The sequence below is a fragment of the Pempheris klunzingeri genome, chromosome 3 (genome assembly GCF_042242105.1).
Source record: "Pempheris klunzingeri isolate RE-2024b chromosome 3, fPemKlu1.hap1, whole genome shotgun sequence".
Taxonomy (NCBI): domain Eukaryota; kingdom Metazoa; phylum Chordata; class Actinopteri; order Acropomatiformes; family Pempheridae; genus Pempheris; species Pempheris klunzingeri.
The window spans coordinates 395,145-418,966 of NC_092014.1; the positions used below are offsets into that span (position 1 = coordinate 395,145).

The 23,822-nt window shown below is 51.9% G+C and overlaps 5 protein-coding genes across 8 annotated transcripts in view; 1 reads left to right on the forward strand and 4 right to left on the reverse strand.

Moving 5' to 3' along the window:
- Positions 1-307, reverse strand: part of polr3f (polymerase (RNA) III (DNA directed) polypeptide F) — a 7,628-nt gene extending 7,321 nt beyond the window's left edge. For both annotated transcript variants that reach the window (XM_070827714.1, XM_070827715.1), the window contains exon 1: positions 198-307. In XM_070827714.1, coding sequence (XP_070683815.1) covers positions 198-259 — 62 coding nt within the window. In that variant the 5' untranslated portion in view covers positions 260-307. The remainder of the gene's footprint in view (positions 1-197) is intronic.
- Positions 308-642: 335 nt separating this feature from the next.
- Positions 643-9,877, forward strand: dzank1 (double zinc ribbon and ankyrin repeat domains 1). Its single transcript, XM_070828232.1, has 21 exons — positions 643-684; positions 1,340-1,460; positions 3,664-3,811; positions 3,921-4,026; positions 4,186-4,237; positions 4,531-4,649; positions 4,741-4,811; positions 5,403-5,520; positions 5,699-5,812; positions 6,038-6,121; positions 6,340-6,447; positions 6,564-6,725; positions 6,802-7,018; positions 7,094-7,197; positions 7,354-7,437; positions 7,505-7,592; positions 8,239-8,300; positions 8,399-8,476; positions 8,569-8,696; positions 9,265-9,339; positions 9,483-9,877. Exons 2-21 carry the CDS (start codon positions 1,352-1,354, stop codon positions 9,643-9,645), a joined length of 2,190 nt encoding a protein of 729 aa, XP_070684333.1. The 5' UTR covers positions 643-684; positions 1,340-1,351; the 3' UTR covers positions 9,646-9,877.
- Positions 9,878-9,963: 86 nt separating this feature from the next.
- Positions 9,964-14,223, reverse strand: kat14 (lysine acetyltransferase 14). Its single transcript, XM_070828137.1, has 10 exons — positions 13,965-14,223; positions 13,725-13,846; positions 13,477-13,598; positions 13,041-13,213; positions 12,527-12,961; positions 11,818-12,407; positions 11,397-11,530; positions 11,130-11,305; positions 10,846-11,036; positions 9,964-10,536 (listed from the first exon to the last, which is right to left on the reverse strand). The coding sequence occupies exons 1-10, from the start codon at positions 14,221-14,223 to the stop codon at positions 10,363-10,365; spliced, it is 2,376 nt and encodes a 791-aa protein (XP_070684238.1). The 3' UTR covers positions 9,964-10,362.
- Positions 14,224-14,285: 62 nt separating this feature from the next.
- Positions 14,286-15,562, reverse strand: pet117 (protein PET117 homolog, mitochondrial). Its single transcript, XM_070828139.1, has 2 exons — positions 15,403-15,562; positions 14,286-14,435 (listed from the first exon to the last, which is right to left on the reverse strand). Exons 1-2 carry the CDS (start codon positions 15,496-15,498, stop codon positions 14,286-14,288), a joined length of 246 nt encoding a protein of 81 aa, XP_070684240.1. The 5' UTR covers positions 15,499-15,562.
- Positions 15,563-18,191: 2,629 nt separating this feature from the next.
- LOC139198812 (CSC1-like protein 2) overlaps positions 18,192-23,822 on the reverse strand; it is a 28,715-nt gene continuing 23,084 nt past the window's right edge. Inside the window, exons 20-25 of one of the 3 annotated variants that reach the window (XR_011584107.1) lie at positions 23,615-23,720; positions 23,214-23,381; positions 22,477-22,592; positions 22,310-22,393; positions 18,904-21,654; positions 18,192-18,871 (exon numbers count right to left, since the gene is read on the reverse strand). Coding sequence is in view for 2 of the 3 variants with exons in the window: in XM_070827768.1 (XP_070683869.1) it covers positions 21,433-21,654; positions 22,310-22,393; positions 22,477-22,592; positions 23,214-23,381; positions 23,615-23,720 (696 nt within the window). In the remaining variant the exon portion in view is untranslated. Of the gene's footprint in view, positions 21,655-22,309; positions 22,394-22,476; positions 22,593-23,213; positions 23,382-23,614; positions 23,721-23,822 lie in introns of all 3 variants that reach the window. The other 2 variants (XM_070827770.1, XM_070827768.1) reach the window with 2 other exon arrangements.

The following is a 23,822-nucleotide window of genomic DNA, read 5'->3' on the forward strand; positions in this document are numbered from 1 at the left end:
AGCACGAGGGGGTGAGAATGACTCTTTAATATCTTAAAGACACCAGGAACAACGTTTGACACATAAAGGTGTGAACTGTGGATACAGTAGAAACAGTCGGTGTTCAGGTGTGAACGGGGTGTGCTGGCTGAACACCTGATTCACAATAAGTTCACTACGGACCAGAACACCGCCCCCCCCCCCCCCCCCGGACTGACCTGCTCTCAACCTCCGCGGGGTCCGAAAGATTCGCCTCCTTCTTCACTTTGACTTCTGCCATTTTAACTCTGTGCTCTTCAGTCCACAGTCGGAGCTACGCTGACTGCTAACCTGCTAGTTAGCCTGTTAGCTAATGTTGTCAGACAGGCACGCTAGATCGGGGTCCTCAAAAGTTAGCTGTCGGCGGGGCCGTCCTGAAAACTGCCTGACAGAAAATCAAGACAAGAGACAGAGAACTAAAATAAAACGAATCATTACACCGACCGTCCTCGTGTCGTGTCAGTGGTCGGTCAGAAGTCAAACTGGACTTTAATCTGACGTCATCTGAATGAAACCTGAACCTTTGCACTATTTAACTAACATCTTGAGCGGGCGGTTCGTGGAGCTCCGTTTTGTACCAGCCCCGCCCCTGCCCCCTCGTTGCTATGGTGACGCTTCCGCACACAAACGGACGTGTGTTGTGATTGATCGGCGCTTCGATCTGCAGTAAGAACTTTATTCATCTTATTTATTCATTTTTATTTTATAGGCATGTTTGTACGGACACGTGTTTCCGTCAGTTTGTTCACACAAACAAAGAAGAGGAGGAAGAGTCAGAGGAGCAGCCGCCATCTGCCTCCATTCCAAACCCCATAGAGAAAACAGTGGAAATAACAGCTCGCTTTAAAGGAGCAGTCAGTCAAACATTAAGACTCTTTAGTTCATCTCCACTCTGGTACTTTGTACTTTTACTCCTCTGCAGTCGTTTATCTGCTGAAGCTACGGTGGCCGGGAGGTGCAAAACAATTTTACAATACAAGAAACACTTTTACAAAGCTGGAGACAAATTTACATTTTAGAAAACATTTTTACAAATCAGAAAACAAAATTACATTGCCATAACACATTTACAAGTCCTGAGACAAATTTACATTTGAGAAAACATTTTTACAAGACGTGAAACACTTTTACAAACGCCGAGACAAATTTACTTTACTTACTTCTGTACTTCTACTTCAGTCAGATTTTACCTGCAGGACTTTTAGTTATTATAAGTAAGACATTGTCGTGTTGCTACTTTTACTTCAGTGAATAATCTGAGTGCTTCTTCCACCTCTGCTGATTGATTGATTGATTGATTGATTGATTGATTGATTGACAGACAGTCGTCGTCATGACAGCAGGAGCGGTGTCGGCCCCGCTCATCATTCCCATCATCCACCTGCAGACACGCAGAGCCAAGAACCACATTGACACCGACACACCTGTCTCCCTGCAGTCAGGTACGAGCACTCACCTGTCTGTCCCACCGATGGAAAGTAACTAAGTACATGTACTCAAGTACTGTGCTGAAGTACACATTCAAAGTACTTGTACAGGTTATTTACAGGTGTACTAAAAGGTGAATATTCAATTCAATTCAATTCATTTTATTTGTATAGCCCAATATCACAACAGAGTGTCTCACAGTGCTTTACAAAGTTCACTGAAATAAACAAGAAGTGTAGCGAACAAACAATCTAATAAAGAGTCCAGCAGTCGATGAGGACAATGGATCAGTCCGGTGGATCAGTCCGGTGGATCAGTCCGGTGGATCAGTCCGATGGATCAGTCCGGTGGATCAGTCCGATGGATCAGTCCGGTGGATCAGTCCGGTGGATCAGTCCGATGGATCAGTCCGATGGATCAGTCCGGTGGATCAGTCCGGTGGATCAGTCCGATGGATCAGTCCGATGGATCAGTCCGGTGGATCAGTCCGATGGATCAGTCCGATGGATCAGTCCGATGGATCAGTCCGGTGGATCAGTCCGGTGGATCAGTCCGATGGATCAGTCCGGTGGATCAGTCCGGTGGATCAGTCCGGTGGATCAGTCCGGTGGATCAGTCCGATGGATCAGTCCAATGGATCAGTCCGGTGGATCAGTCCGGTGGATCAGTCCGGTGGATCAGTCCGATGGATCAGTCCAATGGATCAGTCCGGTGGATCAGTCCGGTGGATCAGTCCGGTGGATCAGTCCGATGGATCAGTCCAATGGATCAGTCCGGTGGATCAGTCCGGTGGATCAGTCCGGTGGATCAGTCCGATGGATCAGTCCAATGGATCAGTCCGGTGGATCAGTCCGGTGGATCAGTCCGGTGGATCAGTCCGATGGATCAGTCCAATGGATCAGTCCGGTGGATCAGTCCTGTGGATCAGTCCGATGGATCAGTCCGGTGGATCAGTCCGGTGGATCAGTCCGATGGATCAGTCCGATGGATCAGTCCGGTGGATCAGTCCGGTGGATCAGTCCTGTGGATCAGTCCGGTGGATCAGTCCGGTGGATCAGTCCTGTGGATCAGTCCGATGGATCAGTCCGGTGGATCAGTCCGGTGGATCAGTCCGATGGATCAGTCCGGTGGATCAGTCCTGTGGATCAGTCCGATGGATCAGTCCGATGGATCAGTCCTGTGGATCAGTCCGATGGATCAGTCCGGTGGATCAGTCCGGTGGATCAGTCCGATGGATCAGTCCGGTGGATCAGTCCGATGGATCAGTCCGATGGATCAGTCCGAGGCATCACCTGCCCTTTATGACCCTCCTTCTTCGGGAAGGAAAAACTCAAAAAACCCAGTGGGAAAAGAGAAACCTCCAGGAGCACCACAGTGAAGGAGAGATCCAGCTCCCAAGGACGGACAGGCTGTAGCCTTGGACAGACACACATCCATTGGCTGATGGAGAACCACATCAGCAGGACCAGGACCAGAATCCATAGGAACCAGGGAACCACATCAGCAGAACTGGGACCAGGATCTACAGGAACCAGAGAACCACATCAGCAATACCGGGACCAGGATCCACAGGAACCAGAGAACCACATCAGCAGGACCAGGACCAGGATCCATAGGAACCAGGGAACCACATCAGCAGAACCGGGACCAGGATCCACAGGAACCAGGGAACCACATCAGCAGGACCAGGACCAGGATCCATAGAAACCAGGGAACCACATCAGCAGAACTGGGACCAGGATCTACAGGAACCAGAGAACCACATCAGCAATACCGGGACCAGGATCCACAGGAACCAGAGAACCACATCAGCAGGACCAGGACCAGGATCCATAGGAACCAGAGAACCACATCAGCGGGACCAGGACCAGGATCCACAGGAACCAGAGAACCACATCAGCGGGACCAGGACCAGGATCCATAGGAACCAGGGAACCACATCAGCAGAACCGGGACCAGGATCCACAGGAACCAGAGAACCACATCAGCGGGACCGGGACCAGGATCCACAGGAACCAGAGAACCACATCAGCAGGGCCAGGACCAGGATCCACAGGATCCACAGGAGTATGACAAGTATGACAGGTAACAGGTGCACAGACAGGTAACAGGTGCGCAGACAGGTAACAGGTGCGCAGACAGGTAACAGGTGCGCAGACAGGTAACAGGTGCGCAGACAGGTAACAGGTGCACAGACAGGTGTCTCTGTCTCTGCAGACACTCCTGGCGTGCAGATCTTCTACACTCTGGACGGGTCGAGGCCTGCGGCGGTGCAGTGGGGGTCAGCCGGCGGCAGCAGGAAGTACGGTGAGCCCGTCCTGCTGCCTGCGGGTCGGGTGGCTGTCAGAGCCGTGGCTGTCACCAGGTAACTGCTCACCTGTCGACACTCACAGTCTGTTTGTGGTCATTTTCTCACAGACTTGGTGAAACTGTGATTTTAAGTCCTCTCCGTCCGTCCGTCCGTCTCTCTGCAGTGACGGCCGACAGAGCTCCACAGTGACGAAGCTTTTCTCCGTTGAACTTGTGGATTCAAACAACAGGAAGCAGAACGATGACAGCTTCCTGCAGAGCGACCAGCAGGTAATCAAACATCCAAATCCAACTACATGTCCCATCAGCCCCAGTTCTCCCTCCCCCTGCAGAGGATCACCCCCCACCGAGCCTGTAGCACGTTATTCTGGATCTAAATGTTCTGAATACAGAACCTGAACTCTGATCCGTCTGTGGTTTTCGTTTCAGCGTCCGTCTGGAGGAACCTCATCGTCTGCTGGTTCCTCGCTGAGGCCTCCAGGTCTGTTCCCCGGTTCTCCTCTCGGACACAACCAACAGGTTTAGTTGACTGGAGCCAGGACCTAGAAGCAACCTCTAAGCTAACTAACATTTAGAAATTGTTAGCATTAATAGCTAGTGTTGTACGGTCAGGTGACTGAACCAATCACCAGAAGACAAAATAAAATGGCATCACTTCCTGCAGAAACATGTCGGGGCCAGGACGTGTTTAGCTTAGCTTAGTGCTAACTAAATATGTAGCAGCAGCAGCACAAAAGAAACTGACTTCACTTCATCCTTCCTGTTGGTCTTCAGAGCCAAAGACGAATCGAGGGGAGTCAAGGCCTCAATCAGGTCCTCGTTTTCTGAACAGCCGACTGGGCTGTCCGACCGCCACTGCCGGGACCAGGTCTTCCCAGCGCTCCCGGTCTGCGGTAAACATACTAAACACCAACTCATCCAGACTAACGCCACACATTTCCACTGTGCTGAAACTTTTACTTTGTTGTGTTTCCTGTTGGTCAGAGTCCAGGTGTGCTGAAGCAGCTGGACAGCACGCAGACGTCCCGAATCCACAAAGAGACCAACTTCCTGCGGTATGAATGCTAACGAGATGCTAACGTGTCAGCTAACGGACGGTTTCTAAAAACCACGTTAGCTTAAATTTGTTCTATTCTCTTTGTCTCATGAATATTTTAGGGCCAAATGTCAACAAACACTAACAAAAAAAGTTATACAGCTGTGTGACATCATGACTGACAGGTAACCCTCACCTGTTATTGGGTTGGGCAGGTCCAGCATTTTGACTTGTATATAACAATATCATCTGCATACAATCGAACAATCAGAGAAAATAAATGGGAGCTTATCAATAACAGCTGAACAGAAGTAGTTACACCTTTTGTTAACTTGTCTGATTTACCTGATTGGACAAGAACACATTTCTCTCTGTTATGAAGATGCTCATTAAGGCACCACAGTGCATGCTGGGAAACAGCGCGGAGTCTCTTAAAAAGAAGATGGCGGTCGGCCAGGTCGAAAGACGACGTGTCTTTTCCTGCATCTTCTTGTGAATAAATGTGTTTACAGGATAAAACCTGAGGTCGGGCTGCTTCCACAGGTGGACGGCCGTCCTCACACCTGTGGGAGAGAAGAGACGTTAACAGGTGACTGGTTCTGTCCCTCAGGTGCGCTCGGTGTTTGGGTTTCAGACCCTCAGATCCTTTTGCTCGGTTCTGTTCTCAGTGTGGAGCTGCAGTTCCTGTGTTACCTGAACACAGAGCGCCACCTGCTGAGGGAGGACAGGTACTGCACACACACACACACACACACACACACACACACACACACACACAGTCCCTACCTCACAGGTGAGCAGATAACAGGTGTCATAAACAGACAAACAAATGGTCTTCATGCACTTTTTATTGTGTGTGTGTGTCTGTGTGTGTGTGTGTGTGTGTGTGTGTGTGTGTGTTGTCAGATGGTCTCCTGTGTGTTTTGTAACACTTTGGTTCCTGTCAACACTCACACCTGTTTCACCTGTGAGGCCCCCGTCCAGCAACAACTACACCCACAGGCCAGCCTCACACTGCAGGTGTGCGCACGCACACACACATACACACACACACACACACACACATACATACACACATACACACATACACACACACACACACACACACCAGAGTATAAAAGTGTTAACGTGTGTAATCACATGACAGACGGTTGCCATGGACACATGGACAATCATTTTTTAATCAATATTTCAAGTGTAATAAGTGAGATGATGTATATTATCCATGTGTGTGTGTGTGTGTAGGATCATGTGCTGTGTTTTTGTTGTGGAAGTGGAAATCCTGCCCACATCTCCAGCTGTTTGACTTGTGAGAGCCGCCTGCAGCCGGTAACACACACACAGACACACACAGACACAGACACACACACACACACATACACACACACACACACACACACACACACACACACACACACACACACAGACACACACACACACACAGCTTCAGTGAAAACGTGTCAATCAGCTGTTAACTATATATAAATGATATACAACAGATATCAGTTTGTGTGTGTGTGTGTGTGTGTGTGTGTGTGCTGCTGTAGACGGTGTGTGTGGGGGACAGCGCCCCCCCTGTCAGGATGTTGTCCTGCTCCAGATGTAAACGGATTAACCACGGTGATGCCAGATACTGTGACTGGTGCGGCTCAAAGGTGAGGACACACCTGGACAACACCTGATGGAGGCCAGTGCTTTCTCCTTGCCTTTGTGGTGAGCTGGTGCAGAGAGAGGAGCATTATGGGAGATGTAGTAATGTGTGTATTTGCAGGCCGCTCATGCAGCCAGCTCTGTGATCTGTTGGCGATGTGGAGCTAGCGGGCACCCGTACGCCGTACACTGTGCAGCCTGCGGAGTCTTCCTGGATGCGCCGGCCCCGCCCACATCCTGCAGTGACATCACACGACCTGCGGGGGGCGTCGCCAACAACCAGGTACGCCGCGTCATCGACATCATGTCGATCAAACAGTTCAACGGCGAATCATGACTTGCTGCTCTCTCTGTGTCAGCAGGCTTCAACCCCGACTTCCCATGATGCCACCTGGCAGGCCACGCCCTCATTTGACCCCACAAACAAGAAGTTAGCCACCGCAGAGCAGCACACGCAGACTGTTGGACTCTATTACCCATCAGCCACCGAGCTGCAGAAGAAGGAGCAACAAGCCAGCAGGCAGCGGGCGACCAGAGACCGCCAACCACCGCTGACCGCCATCAGCCCGGGCCGAGGTCGGTGCTCCTGGCGCTGGGGGGGCTCCTGAGGGGTGGGGGTCCAGCTGTGTCACGATGCGTCCTTGTCTTCAGGGTACTGGAGGAAGCAGTTGGATCATGTGTGCGCTCACCTGAGGAGCTACGCTCAGAACAACGCCCCCTTCAGGGCCCTGCTGGGAGAGCCTCGCCTGGGCCGGGTACGCCACACCTGTGTCATTAACACCTGGAGTATTAAAGGAAATGCAGTTAACAGACCGGACCGGTTTCAGAGGGTCGTCTCGTTACGACCAGGTGCCGGTCAGGTGACCTGTAATTCCTTCGTGTGTGTCAGGTGACTTTCTGCTCTCCTTCAGATGGTCTCTGCTGTGATTCAGGAAGACGGTCACGAGGTCAGCGTGACCATCAGCTTTGTGTCGGCAGGACGGGAAGAAAAACCGGTGAGTCCTCACACACCTGAACTCACACCCGACTGGAGTGTTGGACTGACCGTGCGTGTGTTCCCAGGTGAGTCTGGCAGGTGGCGGCGTTGGACCGGCTGTAGGCGGGACTCTGAGCAACGTGATGGAGCGATCCTCCGACAGCAGCAGCCTCAGTGAGTCACACCCGATCAGACAGGCGCTCTGAGCTGGACTCCAGTCCGAGCGGGTCCACACTTAATCTGCATCCGCTCACACTGACATCAGATCCAATTTTGGTGACACAGGTGTTTCTGGGAGTTCGGTGGCGTACCTGCAGGGTTAGATGAGCTGACGGCCGCTTCTCAGTCTGCGTTCTTGTGTTCTTGTCAAACGGCGTCACTCTCAGCCTCACCGCTCCAGTTCAAGGTCCGCATCGAGCCGAGTACGGTCCAAGAAGTGTTTCCTCCTAAATGTGTAGTTTAGTGGCGATAACTGGAGGAGATGAGACGTCACCAAGTCCGCTGCCGTTCCAAATACAGAGTGACGTCCTCCAGAGTCCGGACTTCAGAGTCCAGACTTGGCGTACTTGGTATTGAGAAACGCCCACTGTGTCTGGTGAGCTAACTGATATCATGCTAGTTAGCCAGTGCTATCATGTGACTTGCTAGCTAGCAGATAAAATAGCAACCCAGCCAGCTGGAGCCTGGAGAGCTAACGTCAGTACTGCAGGAACATGTTCACCAGCCTCCTGAGGTCGGGTCTCGGGTTCAGACCAGAACTCTGACCAGGTGTTTGTGACGTGGCCTGAGGGTTCATCTGTTGTTTTAACATGTCTAACAGGAAGTGACGGGCCCACAGGTGGGGTGAAACCTGCTAAACCAAAGCTGACCCCCAAACCTCCGGTAAGACCTTCTTCAGGATCGATGTGAATCCAGACTTCTTTGACTTCCTGTTCAGACAGAAATGAAAGCTCCTCTCTGATTGGTTCTCCTGGTTCCAGGTGAAGGACGTGCAGCTGCTGAAGGAGCTTGCTCCAGGTCGAGGTCAGATCAGCGTCATCCAGGAGCTCCTGGATCAGGTACGAGCCTCTGCGGCCAATCGGCAGCTTCCTTCTCATCACCTGACCTCATTCACACTGATTGGTCCGTTTGTTTCCTCACTGACCACCAGGGGGCGGACCCCTCCTGCTGCGACGGCGACGGGCGACACGCTCTAGCGGTCGCCGTGATGAACGGTCACCGTGACGTTCTTCCTGTTTTAGTGCAGCGAGGAGCCGACGTTGACCAGCAGTCTGGACCGTAAGAAGACCGGAGACCAGATCCAGACTTCAAACACAAAAACTGACATTAGAACAACATGTGAATGTAGTCTGGTGTGTGTGCTGTTTGTGGTTAAACCAAAAGGATCTTCCAGGTCTCTCTCTGTAGGGATCCTTTCCATGATGCTGTCACACACTTAGAATAACACTCTGAGCCTGTCAGTGGATCAAACAAGCTCTTTTAGTGGACCTACTGTGATCAGGTGCAGTTCTCCCAAAGGATCACGTTGCAGCCATTGCAGCCCGTTTGGTGGCTGCTGGCTGAGGTGATCTACTGGACCAGTTCTAGCTGAGGTGATCTACTGGACCAGTTCCAACACTTGTAAGAATTAGATTGAACTGACAAACCGAGCGCTGCTCTTCAGACTGAGTGGATTCCAGAAGCAGCCTGATGTGATTATGTTCAGACCTGTGACATCACACTCACCTGTCTGCTCCAGGTGTTCACTGGCTGTAGGTCAGCGATATGATGTCATAGATGATGTACTATAGTATCGTATCTGTGCTGATGTGATGTGATGAAGGTGAACTCTCCTCCTCCTCCTCAGGATGAAGAACTCGGCTCTGCATGAGGCTGCGGCTCTGGGCTCTGAGGGTCTGCGCTGCGCTCAGGTGCTGCTCAGGTACGACTCACCTGTACGAACACACACCTGCTTTGTTTTTCATTTAGTTCAACAGGTAAAAGAAAAACTCATTAAAGGCTCCTCCTGATTGGCTCTTGTTGCCCATTATGACATCATGACTATGACATCATGACCTCTTCCAGCTCTAAGGCCGGCGTGAGGCGGAGGAACGCCGGCGGTCAGACAGCGTACGACGTGGCGGTGAACTCCGGCTCAAACGACGTGGCGTCTCTGCTGGCTGCTCGGACCGGACTGGACCTGCTGGGTAAACTGGGGAAACCCAGACTGAACCTGGACGCCGTCTGAGCGGGTTCTGGTCTGAGGTCAGAGCGCCGGACGGTAAAAGGAGGCAGAGAATAGAATAGTTAGAATAGTTTAACCTTTTTCTGATCTCCACCACTGAGTGTCCTTTGCTCAATCACCATAGCAACACGTCCTGTGCTCAGAGTTGCCGTGGCGTCAGTGGGGCCGTCCTACCATGTGAAGATGGTGAACCATCCCTTTAATTGATATGATGAGTCATCACGTTGATGAAGAGTGTGTGAGATTAAAGGCAGACTGAAAAACACCAGAATCCTCCTTTAACAGACCTTCAGTCCTCACTTTTTATTCTCTTCACTGGATCAAACCTTCAGACGTCTGTGTTCTGGTGGAAACCTTGTTAATAAAGTTGTTAACGTTCATGCTGCCGTTTGTCTGCCTGTAGGGGGCGACACAAGCTCAAACCCTCAAACATAAGAACCCACTGACACTAAGAGAAGCGTAAATGTTGTCGAGCTTTTAATCCAGAAACAAACGTAGCGCCTCGGTTTATTTCAGAGGAAACAGGAAATGAGAAGTCTGATCAGCGGACGCTTCATTACAACGTTCGGTTCGACGGTTTCTCAGGAGTTTCATTTATCTGAGCAACATTTCAGAGTTATTGTCCGTCAGACATTTAAAACAGTCACATGATCCAGGACGCCGACAGACGGGTTGTTGTTCAGCTGAACGGGAAGAACCGGTGGTCGGCGTGGCATCGCCTCAGCGTCTCAGCCGGAGGAAGAAGGCGTGCCGGCACTCGGTGCTGTCCACGGGATAATACTTGTCATAGAAGTCCAGGATGTACTCCTCAGCTTTGAAGCCAAACTTCTGATAAAGCAGCATGGCGGGATTACTGGCCGACACGTGCAGCGTCACGTCCTTCCCCATACACGTCTGAAAAACACCGACAGCACGCGTCACACAAACACTGTTGATCTGAACACCAACACAATATCTGACTCACAACACACACTGACTGGTGGAGCAGCAGCTCTAAAACCCCTGTTTTAGTGAATGGAGTCTGGTGTGTGTGCAGAGAGCCATAGAACGGCTGTCTCTCTCTGTAGGGATCCTTTCCATCGTGCTGTACCGACCAGGATACGGACAGAGGACCCGGGGTTACTGTACTGACCCTCCCCCGTCCTGAACTGGCCTCCCGGCGGGGCTGTCGTCACACGGACGGTCCAGCCGGTGGACACTCACCTGGATGAGGTGGTAGATCATGAAGGTGCCGATGCCGGCCCTCCTCCACTCGGGGTGCACCAGCAGGAAGGAGATGTACGCTTCGTTGTACTTCACGTCCGGCACCATGAACCCAAAGCCGATCACGACCTTCTTATAGAGGGCGACCACGCTGAAGTCCGGGTACTGCAGACACTCGGACAGGTCCACACCTGGAGGCGGGGGGGGGGGGGGTCGCACTGATTCAGGGTGGGGTGGTTGGAGGTTAGTAGGTGTGTGTGTGTGTGTCTGTGTGTGCGCGCTACCTGGCCAGAAGCTGTCGTGACACATGGCGTTGACGGAGGGGATGTGGTTGGGGCGGACGTAGCAGTAGTCGATGGGGGCGCTGGGCTCAGGGACCCAGTCAGGGTCGCTCCTGTGAGGATGAGCTCTGATCTCTGCCAACAAGCGGAGCTTCACCGGACGGCTCTCATAGTCCCTCCTGAGGGACAGACACAGGTACTACCGTCAGTACTACTGACCCTGAGGGACACCGGCACTTGTGTGGGACTGCTGGAGTACCGAGGTTCCACCTGATGTACGGTTTCAGGATGCGGGAGGTGTACGGACTCTTGATGCTCTGGTCCAAACTGCCCTCTGCTCCCATCAGACGATGCCAGAAGGACACCGAGTGCTGCTGGACCCCCCTCCTGCCGGAAAGGTTGGTCTGCAAACACAGAGACGCCCCATCAGTGTCCCACATTCATCACAGGCGTGTTTATGTGAAGTCAGATCTTCTCAGTGACTGATGTCAGACACTGACAGTCTGCTGTGCAGTGCATTGTGGGTAAAAAAAGACACATTTTCTATCCCTCATTACTTCTGATTCTTCCCGTTACGTCCTCACCGACGAACACAGCAGGAAGAGGAGGAGCAGAGACGCCTCGTCTGGGGGGGGGACTAGACCAGACTAACCCGACACGTTAAGACCAGGACTAGGACTAGTCCTCCTACCTGAAAACGATCAAGAATACGCAGCTCCCGGCTGCTGGTGCAGTATTTCCCCGTGGTTCCACCTCGCATCAGGGTCCCCGCCTCCTGGGCGCCGTAGATCCCTCCCACCAGGCTGAGGGTAGCGCTGATTGCCCGGTCGATGTCCAGCAGGGGGAGCCCCCTCTGCCTCTTGGCCTGGCGGACCAGCAGCTTCCTGTGGAGGCGTTTGGCCTGCGGGGTGACGGCCAGGGCCAGCGGGCAGGCGTCCAGCCGCCGCAGCAGCATCCTCTCCTCGTAAAGGCTGAGCGGGGCGAAGCGGGGATTCTGGGCGGCGCCGCCGGCCCCGTCTGCTTTCTCAGGATGAGTCATCCTCCTCCGCTCGGGCCCTCCGGCACCAGCACACCTCGCCGTGGAGACAGACGGACCTTCGCCTCGTCTTGCCGGCTCCTCAAAGTCGTCCTCGCGGCCCTCATCGTCCTCGCTCTCTGCTTCACATTTTATGTGCGGTGGCGCCGGCCGGAGCTTCTTGCGGGCAGCGAGGTTGGCGTTGGGAGGAGGTAGGTACTCCATCCCCGGGTCGATCATCCCCTCCGTCTCCATCTCCTCATCGTCTGGAGGTCGGAGCAGCAGAGACAAAACGCCATCAGTGTTTACGTCATGTTAACCACTCACAACGGACGTTCACTTCTACTCAGGAGGAACCACGAGGACGAGGGGGGCGCCGACTCACCGTGGAACAGCGCCTGTGGAGGCATGGCGTCAGGGATGAGGTCCGCCTCCGACAGCAGGCTGGGCGTTGCCGAATGAGACGCCGGCGTCCCCGGGGCGGAGAAGTCAGGGGACGGTGACGGCGACGGGCTGGTGAGCGGCGTTCTGTCTGAAGAGCTGAGGGAGGAGAAATCGATGACCTCACCTTTCTCCAGAACGAGGTCGGGTCGGCGTCCGGCGCCGCCCCCGCGGCCTCCGCCCAGTTTGACCGGCGTGGAGGAGGCGCTGCGGTCGGTGTAGCCTCCCACCGCCTCCTTCTGAGCCCTCCGGATGTCTTTGGCCTCTTGTGTGCGGGAGCGTTTTTCCTTCAGCTGCATGGCGTTCTCCACGGGGTTTCTGGCTCCGCGCTTCCTCAGACCCTCCACGGTGATGATCGGGTCCACGGCAGGTTTGGACGCTGCAGACGGACGACAAAATATCAGTTCGGGGGCCGACTGAAGCCTGAAGTGACCGTGACCTGGTGGGGGAGGGGGTACCTTTAGCCTTGGTGGTGGATTTGTCCACCTCTGGTCTCAGCGTCGGGGGTCTGTTCTGGACCAGCTTCCACCAGCCCGGCTCGCCAAACTCCTGCGCTCCGGAGCGGAAGAAGGTGGGACTGCCGACCGAGAGGCACCCGGCCACCGTGCTCCACCACGTCGACGTCTTCTTCCTGCAAAGACACGCGGAAGGTGAAACACCTGGACCGGACGCCCTGAACTATCACCGGGACCACAGGCGGGGGGGCTGAACTCTCTAACAGTTCTTAGTAGTAACACAAATAAACCCGAATCATCCGTTAACTCACCACGACGCTCACGTGTTTACAAATACCCAACAGAGGCCGACATGCTGGTCTCTGATTGGTCGACACAGAGCGACGATGCATTCAGGAGAATTCAGAGACAACAAACCAGGTGATGTTTGTGACGTCACCTTGTTCCCAGCAGGAAGTTCCAGTGTCGGCCAATGAAAGCACAGATGTCCTCTTTCCACCTGAAGTATCCCTGCCGGCCCGTCCCCTCCAGGGACAGGTTGTACATCGCCAACATCACCACCTGGCACAGGAAACACCACCTGTTACGGTCGTCCTCCTGGACTCTCTGCTCCTCTGTGCCTCACCGGCAGCAAATTGTAATAGCACAAAAGGGACCCGCCCCTCGTGTCTTCTGATTGGTTGTTACCTGCTGCCAGGTGAGCCTCATCCTCTCAAAGCTCTCCTTGCCGTCCTCTGAACAGTCGCAGCAGGTGAATTTGAAGAAGTTGTCTCCTTTCAGGTAGCTGGGCTGTTCGCCGCGAAGCTGAGCTGAGGAACAAACAGAGCCAGAGAACCGTCAGCACGGGGACCAGAAGCAGAACAAGAACCGAGACCAGGACCAGGACCAGGACCAGGGTGCTCCTGAGGCTGTGATTGGATGTCTCACCTGCAGGGACCCACTTGTGGCAGCGGTCGCAGTAGAAGGACATGTCCTCGCAGGCCCAGCCGCCGTCGGCCTCCTCGCCAACATCGCTGGTCAGAGAGTCTCCGCTCTGGTCATGTGACAGATCCACCGAACCCTGATCCTCCGACTCCACGATCAGCAGCGTCTCCCCCTCCACCTCCCCCTCCTCCAGGCCCTCCGAGGCCGACGTGCACGCCGCCTCGTCCTCGCCGCCGCCCAGTGGCTCGCTGCTGCTGTCCATCGCTGGCCCTCTGGAACAACTGGTAACACGGGAACACACCTGCTCGAGTCCGTGAGCGGGTGTCAGTGGTCGTGCGGGCGGAGCTCCGTCTCTCTGCGGCGCCTCTCCTCCTCCAGCTGTCTGGTCAGAGTCCTCTGCTCCTCCAGCAGCCTCAGGTTCTCCTTCTTCCTCTCCAGTCGCTCCAGATCTCTGACGACTCCTTCGTGGAGACGCTGGAGGACGAAACACAAACACTGACTGCTGCACGCTAACGTGCTAACAATTAGCTGGTGTAACGTTTACCCTGTTCACCGGCTTAGCTTAGCATGTTAGCATGCTAACATTCGCCAATTAGCAGCAAACACGGTCCAGCTGAGACAGGTGATCGTCTTCACTTCTGCAGGTATTTAACCCAAAGCATTGGACTCGTTCACATGTCGACCTGACGGTGGCGCTACAGAAGAAGTACAGCTGTTTCACTCACGAACACCTTCTTAACGTCCTCTAGGTCTGTATTTTATTCAAAAAACTGTAAATGAACATGAACACATTTGTTTTACAGTGAGGAGGAGGAGAAGGAGGAAGAGGAGGAGCAGCAAATGACTTCCTTTTAGTAGCCTGACTTTCAAAATAAAGTTCCACAGCACAGCCTGAGTTTGGTAACAAGGTCAAGGACGCTGGTTATGAAGCAACTAAACACATTAAATTCTGAAGTGTGAGTCTGTATTTAAACATGATAGAAGCCTAACGAGCAGTCTGAAGCGCTGCTGTATGAATCATGACTAAACATTTATCAGCTGTGGTTCAATAAAACAACAGAATCAATAATAAAGGATGACGTGTTAATATGGATTAAAATGACCTAACAGTACTTTAGTCCTTTATAACCTGCCTGCATGGTTCTTACCTGCAGCAGTGTTCGTACTGAAGGATCTCACCTGAGCTCCTGACTGACAGAAACCAGCTTTGTCTGCGGCCTTTATTTTGAAAAGCGGAAGTCAGACAGGCTAATCTGTTCCGTTTCTCTTTAGATTTCTTTGTTTTACTCCCGTTAAAGTTTCAATGGTGCGTGCTGTTTTAACTTTAATGATAAAACTGTCCGTTAACCCGGCGGGCTAACAGTTAGCTAACAGTTAGCTAACGGCTAGCGCTGCTGTTAGCTGTGTGGCCGTTGGCCCGGTTCGGTTCGGACCGGTTTACCTGTCTGTCCCAGGTCTGTTTGAGGTGAACAGCAGTCACGGTGCTCAGAGTCAGAACCACAGAAACTCCCAGGACCACTTTAGAGGCTGTAGACATCACGTTAGCTTTAGCTTCACCTTAGCCAGCGGCTAACTGGCTGCGCTGCTCCTAGCTAGCTCATTCACTGGCTGCTGCGGCTGCTGCTTCTTCTTCTACGGTTCATCCAGCTGCTGCTTCTTCTTCTACGGTTACGTTCTAGTGCCCCAGGTGATGATGTGAGGAGCGCCCTCCGCTGGAGCTGAGCAGGAGAGAGAGTTTGATCACTCAGACAGGTGATCCCGATCCAGTCACGGTTTGATCACTCAGACAGGTGATCCCGATCCAGTCACGGTTTGATCACTCAGACAGGTGATCCCGATCCAGTCGCTCTGGTTCTGATAACTGAGGGAGTGTTTAGTCTCTACGGAAAGCCAAAAGGGCCATAATCCGTGTTTAGGAGACGATAAAGTCTGTCAGGCCAGCAGGTCCCCGTCCAGACCCAGCAGGTCCCCGTCCAGACCCAGCAGGTCCCCGTCCAGACCCAGCAGGTCCCCGTCCAGACCCAGCAGGTCCCGGTGGGGGTGCTGAGGTCATCATGTGTTCTATGATGTGGTTCTTCCTGTTCGGCTTCACTCTGAACCAGTTTAAAGCGTCTGGACTTCAGGTGTTCGTCTCCATGGAGACATTCTTCTTCGGTCTCACCTTTAGTCTCCGTCTGCTTTCTGCTCCACTTAGAACTGGTTTCAACGTTTTACTGACGAGGTTTAAACCCGGTCTGGGTCTGACCCTTTCAAAATAAGAGCTTAAACCTAAAGGAGATCAGGTCAGGGATTTCCTCTAAACCAGTGTTGTCTTTTTCCTCCGTACTGGGTTCCATCTTTTAATTATTACTTCTTGTTTTTCTTACTCTGATTATTTCATTTGTATTTATATTTGCATCTTTTAACGGCTTTTATCCCTCCTCCTCCTTGTTTTAATAGATTTTAATCCTTAAAGCTTTTGTAAACTGTGTTTTTAAAGGTGCATTACACATAAAGTGATCATTTTTATGACTGTATCACTTGTATCAACTTACAGCTTTCTTTCCATAAGAGTTTTAAGAGTTAAAGGGAAACCCATTTGAGATGAGGAACGATTCGTGACAGTAAACAGCGGGACAACAGACCCAGCCTCCCCTATCTCAGCCTCTCCGGCACAAAGACGACGAAGAACGACTGGACAGATGAAGCCAATTTTATTGATCAAGTAACATAAATAGGACAAATGTTCCACTGTACACGACCTGGAAACAAAGTAAAAATAAATAGTGTCACAGCAATAAATTAAAAGCATGAAACGGACCGACGGACTGTTTGAGTCGTGTTCGTCTCCCAGGACGACGGTGCAGTTCGATGGATATTTACACACATTTTTATTTTACACCTTTTTCATCTCCAGCAGCCGACGTCTCGCTTCACGCTCGTCAGTCTTCACTTCACATTCGTCTTTTTACAACTTCAGCGACAATTTAAAAAAACCTAAGAAAAGCAAAGAGCAGCGGCTGATTATTAAAAACCTTCAGTTACACGTCACAACAGCATCGTCACAGCTACCAACGCCTCTTTAACACCAGCTCAGTATCAAATACTTCAGTCAGCTTACAAAAATATCACAGACTCTGTTTAACGAGCGTCTTCAGTTCCCACCGTGTGGACACGTCAGCCAACGCAGCAGCTCTCCACCCCCGAGCGACCTCTGACCTCCAACCACAGGCCGATGAACCCGGAGCGCTCACGGCAGTTAAAGAGGCCAAAGAGGAGAAAAAAAACTGAAATGTTCGTCTTCGAACACGAATTTTAAAGGATTTCAAATCATGAAAAGCTCTGGAACAGTTACTGAGAGAATCTGTGTAAAGAAGCGTCCTCTGATTGGTCGGTATCAGTCTGTAAAGAAGCGTCCTCTGATTGGTCGGTATCAGTCTGTAAAGAAGCGTCCTCTGATTGGTCGGTATCAGTCTATAAAGAAGCGTCCTCTGATTGGTCGGTATCAGTCTATAAAGAAGCGTCCTCTGATTGGTCGGTATCAGTCTATAAAGAAGGGTCCTCTGATTGGTCGGTATCAGTCTGTAAAGAAGCGTCCTCTGATTGGTCGGTATCAGTCTGCGTAAAGAAGCGTCCTCTGATTGGTCGGTATCAGTCTGTATAAAGAAGCGTCCTCTGATTGGTCGGTATCAGTCTGTAAAGAAGCGTCCTCTGATTGGTCGGTATCAGTCTGTAAAGAAGCGTCCTCTGATTGGTCGGTATCAGTCTGTATAAAGAAGCGTCCTCTGATTGGTCGGTATCAGTCTGTAAAGAAGCGTCCTCTGATTGGTCGGTATCAGTCTGTATAAAGAAGCGTCCTCTGATTGGTCGGTATCAGTCTATAAAGAAGCGTCCTCTGATTGGTCGGTATCAGTCTGTAAAGAAGCGTCCTCTGATTGGTCGGTATCAGTCTGCGTAAAGAAGCGTCCTCTGATTGGTCGGTATCAGTCTGCGTAAAGAAGCGTCCTCTGATTGGTCGGTATCAGTCTGTATAAAGAAGCGTCCTCTGATTGGTCGGTATCAGTCTATAAAGAAGCGTCCTCTGATTGGTCGGTATCAGTCTATAAAGAAGCGTCCTCTGATTGGTCGGTATCAGTCTATAAAGAAGCGTCCTCTGATTGGTCGGTATCAGTCTATAAAGAAGCGTCCTCTGATTGGTCGGTATCAGTCTATAAAGAAGCGTCCTCTGATTGGTCGGTATCAGTCTGTAAAGAAGCGTCCTCTGATTGGTCGGTATCAGTCTATAAAGAAGCGTCCTCTGATTGGTCGGTATCAGTCTGTATAAAGAAGCGTCCTCTGATTGGTCGGTATCAGTCTGTAAAGAAGCGTCCTCTGATTGGTCGGTATCAGTCTGTAAAGAAGCGTCCTCTGATTGGTCGGTATCAGTCTATAAAGAAGCGTCCTCTGATTGGTCGGTATCAGTCTATAAAGAAGCGTCCTCTGATTGGTCGGTATCAGTCTGTATAAAGAAGCGTCCTCTGATTGGTCGGTATCAGTCTATAAAGAAGTGTCCTCTGATTGGTCGGTATCAGTCTGTATAAAGAAGCGTCCTCTGATTGGTCGGTATCAGTCTGTAAAGAAGCGTCCTCTGATTGGTCGGTATCAGTCTGTAAAGAAGCGTCCTCGTCCCTCAGACTGTTTTCGCTCTATCGATCAGGATGAATCCATCAGATGTCATGATGATCATGTTGTTAATTTAGAGCAACAGGAGTTCAAACTAAACTGAATCATCATTTTTTATTCTGTGACGGCGTATTAGGGCCAATGTGGCCGTTTACACCCAGTGCATGCTGGGAATATTTTAGTGTTTAACGTACCTCTGACTTATATTTACATGATTTTGACCAAAACCTAGAGAAAACCAGACACTGAAAACTGAAACGTAACCAAGTCTGTAAACACACTCACACGCTTGCACGCACACACGCGCACACACACTCACACACACACACACACACACACACACTCACACACACACACACACGTCATGTGGTTCACTCACAAAACATATTTTTTTCTCATAACTTTCTAACTTCAGAGAATATTTGCGTTTGTTTCCCATAAATTAAATAATAAATGTCATTATTATTATTCTGTCCATCGAAACCGGCCTGAATACGCCGTCGTGGTTTTCTGATGTCACAGACATAAAAAAAAACCTCACGGGTTTTTTCCAGATTTGGGTTGAGAGCTGCTGAGCCGAACCTCCGGTCTCAGATCCAGATCCAGATCCAGATCCAGATCCAGATCCAGATCCAGATCCCGTGAGCCGTCCTTCAGCTTCGTGTTCATACAATCACGGCCGGAGCGCCTGACAGCAGCAGGCGCCCCCTGGAGGTGAAGAGGAAACTACATCAGAAAACAAAGTCATCTGGACACAAACGCTGCAGGTTCTCCGGCGTGTCGCCACCGACACAAACCGACGTCCTGGTGGCGACAGCTTTCATAGTCCAGCTCTGTGTCCACACAGACAGACAGACAGACAGACAGACAGACAGACAGACAGACAGACACACACACACACAGCAGAACATGACGAAAAACAAGTTGAGCAACAAAAACGGATGTAAACATTGGTTCAGGGAAACACCACCGGAGACCTTCCTGTCACCGAGTCGTTGCCGTCACGTTCGCGTGGTTTCCTGCTGATTCTGCTGCAGCTCCGGCCCGGCCGTTGTCCTGTTGCCACGACAACAGACAACGGTGGGCGGCGGCAGCCTCCTTTCCCCTCCATCGTACTCGTTTTAGCCGCATGTGCGTGTGTGCTCAGGATTATCACGTTCGTCCACTGGGGGGCAGATCGGAGCCCATCGGATCGTCCCGGTGTGAAGCCGACGCCCGGCAGGATAAAATCATTTTACGCCAAGTTCAACTTTCTAATCTCGACTGGGCTCTCGATCGCTTGTGTGCTAATGTGTTAATAACTGCCTTAGCAACAGTAACTAAGGGGGGCGGGGCTTAGTGAGCGGTCAGCGGATATGAAAGGCGCCAATCATGCAGACGTCAGCGTGCGTTAAAACAGTGTGATGCTTCACTGAATCATCTTCTAACCTGACAAACATCACGTCTGTCAAACTTCATGAACTTTATTCGTCTGTCGCCGTTGACGACTGGGCAGATCTTTTGTGGAATAAGGTCACATGGTGGTCCGGCTGTTTTTAGACGACGTGAGAGTCAAACATGATTCCTATTCTATCTGAACTTGAACGCTTCGTTAAAGTGACTCTACGGCGGACGGGCGGCCAGTCTGAGGAGAAGGTGTGGTGTTTTTGGTTACCTGGTGATGGTGATGAACCCTACATGATGCAGGTAGGTGCACAATAAGCTACTGACCACACACACACACACACACACACTTCATAACACACACAAACAGAAAACATTTTTCCCTTGAGAGTCCTGAAAGCTTCAGGCGTTGAGGGTAGACCATCCAGACGAAAAGCGCTGCTCTTCTGCGTCTACCTGAGCTCCACCTCCTCGGCTGCTGCTGGAGCGTCGGAGCGTCTTCACAAAGTTCTCCCATCAATGAAAAGAGTTTTGATTGCTAAACCTACACGGACACAAACATCCCCGTTCCCTTTGTCAGGTATTCATGATTTAAGGTAGTTCAGGTGAAATCAGAACCAGAGAGGAAAGCAGTCTCGTGTTGAATCCGGCGGCTCGCCGGGCGAGGAGCGGCAGGTGTAGCCGAAAACTCCCCCCGCAGGTGGGAGGATGTGCTGCTGAGATCGGGGTGGGAAATCTGGCAAGGTCACCAGCCACTACAGTCCCACGATGGACGGTCGTCCATCCAAAGACGTCAACGTCGTTAATCCAGACAGCACTTTAAACGACATGCAGAGAAATCTTGGCAGGTCAGGTGATGTGTTGAAGAAACCGGTTAAGTCCAAGATCCACGAACAGAAAGAGGAAACGCCGAACAGGGAAGGGAGTCTGCGATGCGTCTGCGTAAGCGAGGCTTCTACCACTACGAGAGCTGGCGGTTGGCGAGTTATTTAGCACTCCGGTATCGGAGGACGGTGGCGTCGGCGGCCGTTTGTCTGGAGGCGTCCGCTCCGACCCCTCGATGGGTCGAGTCCCGGCGACCCGCGGTGGGATCAGGAGTCAAGACACGAGCGCGAACAAATGAAATCCAGCCCAGGCACAAAATTTTAAACCCCAGCCCCCACCCAGAGAAAAACAAAAACTTTTGGCTTTGTGGTTATGTACAGTGACTTCCTGTGGAGGCAGTCTGATGTCCATCGAGGCTCCACAGACGTGCAGGACTGGATGTTGGCGACTCGGCGCCGCCGTCAAAGGTCAGGGTCAAGTCTTCGAGCTGGGAGGGGGTGGAGCTAACCGTGTCAGTCAGTGTGTGTGTGCGTTGGTTTTCCAGTCAGCTTCATTTTGTAACTGTTGTGTGTGGGCGTGGACTCTCTACTAGCCCCGCCCCCTCCCCCAGCTCCGCCCCCAGCTACTGGTGGACCTCGTTGGCGATCAGACTGTCCTCCCCCGACTGAAAATCCGCCTCGTTGATGCTGTTCCCTCCGTTCAGCATCTCCTCGTCCTGGGACGACCCCCGGTCCTCCTCACCGCTGCCGCCGCCCGGCTCATCGGAGTTCGGGTCCTGGAGCACCTGGGCGATGTACATCTGCTGCTGCTGCGGCGGCGGCTGCTGCTGCTGCTGCTGCTGCTGCTGGACAACAACAAACCACAGGAAACAGGTTAACTGGGGGGCAAAGCACGACTGACGCAGTGTTCACACTACGTGTGGAAGCTACGCTGCTCGGCGCTCGTTGGCGCGGTCGTCGGCGCGGGCCGCGTACAGATTCATTCACAATTATCTTCAAAAGCTACTCGACATGATTTAGAAGCAAAAACACACACTGGCATCAAATGTCCGTTATTGTTTTGTTGACTTCTATGATGACGTAGACGACTCGAGACCAACGGCGTCCCGTCTAGGACAAACTAAAGACGTCACCTCTGGGCGAAGGGATTTTCTGTGTCAATCTGTCGCTCAGCAAAAGACAAACTGAACCGAGCGCTGAGGAGGACAAACGGGCGCCATGTAACCACAACCAATCAGAGCGTGTGTGAAACAGGAAACACCCTGACCACAAAGATCGGTTTGGTAAACAAACACATCTTTAAATAAGCACAAATTCATAATTTATTAAATTCCCTGAGCTTCCCTGCCAGGACCTGTGGGCACCCTGGTTAACCGTAGCGAGCAAGTTCACCATAGCTCAGTGAAGACTGTTAGGTGGACTTTAGGTGGACTTAGTTCAGGCTGTTCAAAGTTTACATAACAACTTAAGAACCAGACTCAGCTCGCTGGATAAACTCACCTGAGATTTGGTGTTGGGGGAGGACGAGGGACGAGCTGGTCGTCCGTTCTCGACCGCGTCCACGTCGGTCTCCTTGGTGTCGATCTGGGACGGAGACACAGAGTGAGACAGTTTGCCAAACAGCAACACGTTTGTTTGTGACGTGTAAGATGACGGCTGTGCTTCACCTTGTAGTTGTGGGCGCTGAGGTACTTGAAGTGTCCGAAGCAGACGTGGGACAGGCAGACCACGATGGTGACGATCAGCACCACCAGGGTGAACATGGACGTTGGCGTCTCGAAACCTGACAGCACATTAGCACTTAGCATCAGTTAGCATCCAAAAACGGCGGCTCTGACCGGCTCAGCAGCACATTCTGTCTTTGCTGTGACCAGTAACGATGTTTCTTCTGTTTGCTGGTGGGAGAAGCCAGACGGACACTTTCCGGCTGTTTACTCCCGGCAGGTGACACCGCTTACACCCAAAGGGTTTAGGAGAAGATGACGTTTGGACCTCTTTAGCTGTCGACAATGACCAGAGATTGATTGAATCTGTCTTAACAATGGTGCAACAAGTTTGGACATTTCTGGTATATTCTCAGAAATATTCCACAGGAAGGTAATGTTGGGAATTTTGTAGATTTAGGGGAATTTTTTGGGGAAAACGCACATGAAAAGCAGAGTGTGACATGGAGGAGGTCTAAGAGGAGGAGGGCGTCATGTTGGAGGGAAGCCTTTACTGACTCCACAACGATCTTTTAAACTGACAAACATGATTTTATTCCCGTTAATTCCCACAGAAACCAGACAGTCATCTGATGATGCTTCCACCTGAACTAACTGACCGCGGACCCGTGACCGGTCAGTGGTCCCCGTCGGGTCGAGGTGGTGCTTTATCGGTCGGTCCGGCAGGGGGCGGGCCTCACCTGTGCGTACGGTGGAGAAGAAGAGCAGCCAGAAGAGGCAGAGGATGGGCGCGGCCACCACCTGGGTGACGGCTCCAGAGTGGATCTTCTTGTCCAGTTTGGAGGGCAGGTAGGCGTAGTACATGTTGTACCTGTCCACCAGGTGCTTCAGCAGCATGTACATCAGACCTGCAGGGGGACAGGTGAGCGGGTCAGGAGCACCTCAGAGACCTGGTCTGGGACGGCAGGACTGACTGACACCTGGACCAGGGACTAGTACTGAAGTATTAGTGCTGAAGTACTACTGATGTGCTATAGATACTGCAGTAGTAGCAGTACGATATAAATAATGATTAGTTGACTGACTGGTCGATTGACTGACTGACTGATTGATTGATTGATTGATTGATTGATTGACTGACCGAAGGGGACGATGATGGGGCAGGTGATGCTGTAGGCCATCACCACGGTGAACACGTTCATCATCCAGGCGTACGCCGCCCCGAACTGGAACTCGTAGGCTTGATGCTGAGGACACAAAGACTCTCGTCAAACAGGACGCAGACACAGCGGCGCCCCCCCGAGGCCGCCCGGGTCATCACACCCCGGAGACCAGACAACGGCAGCAGA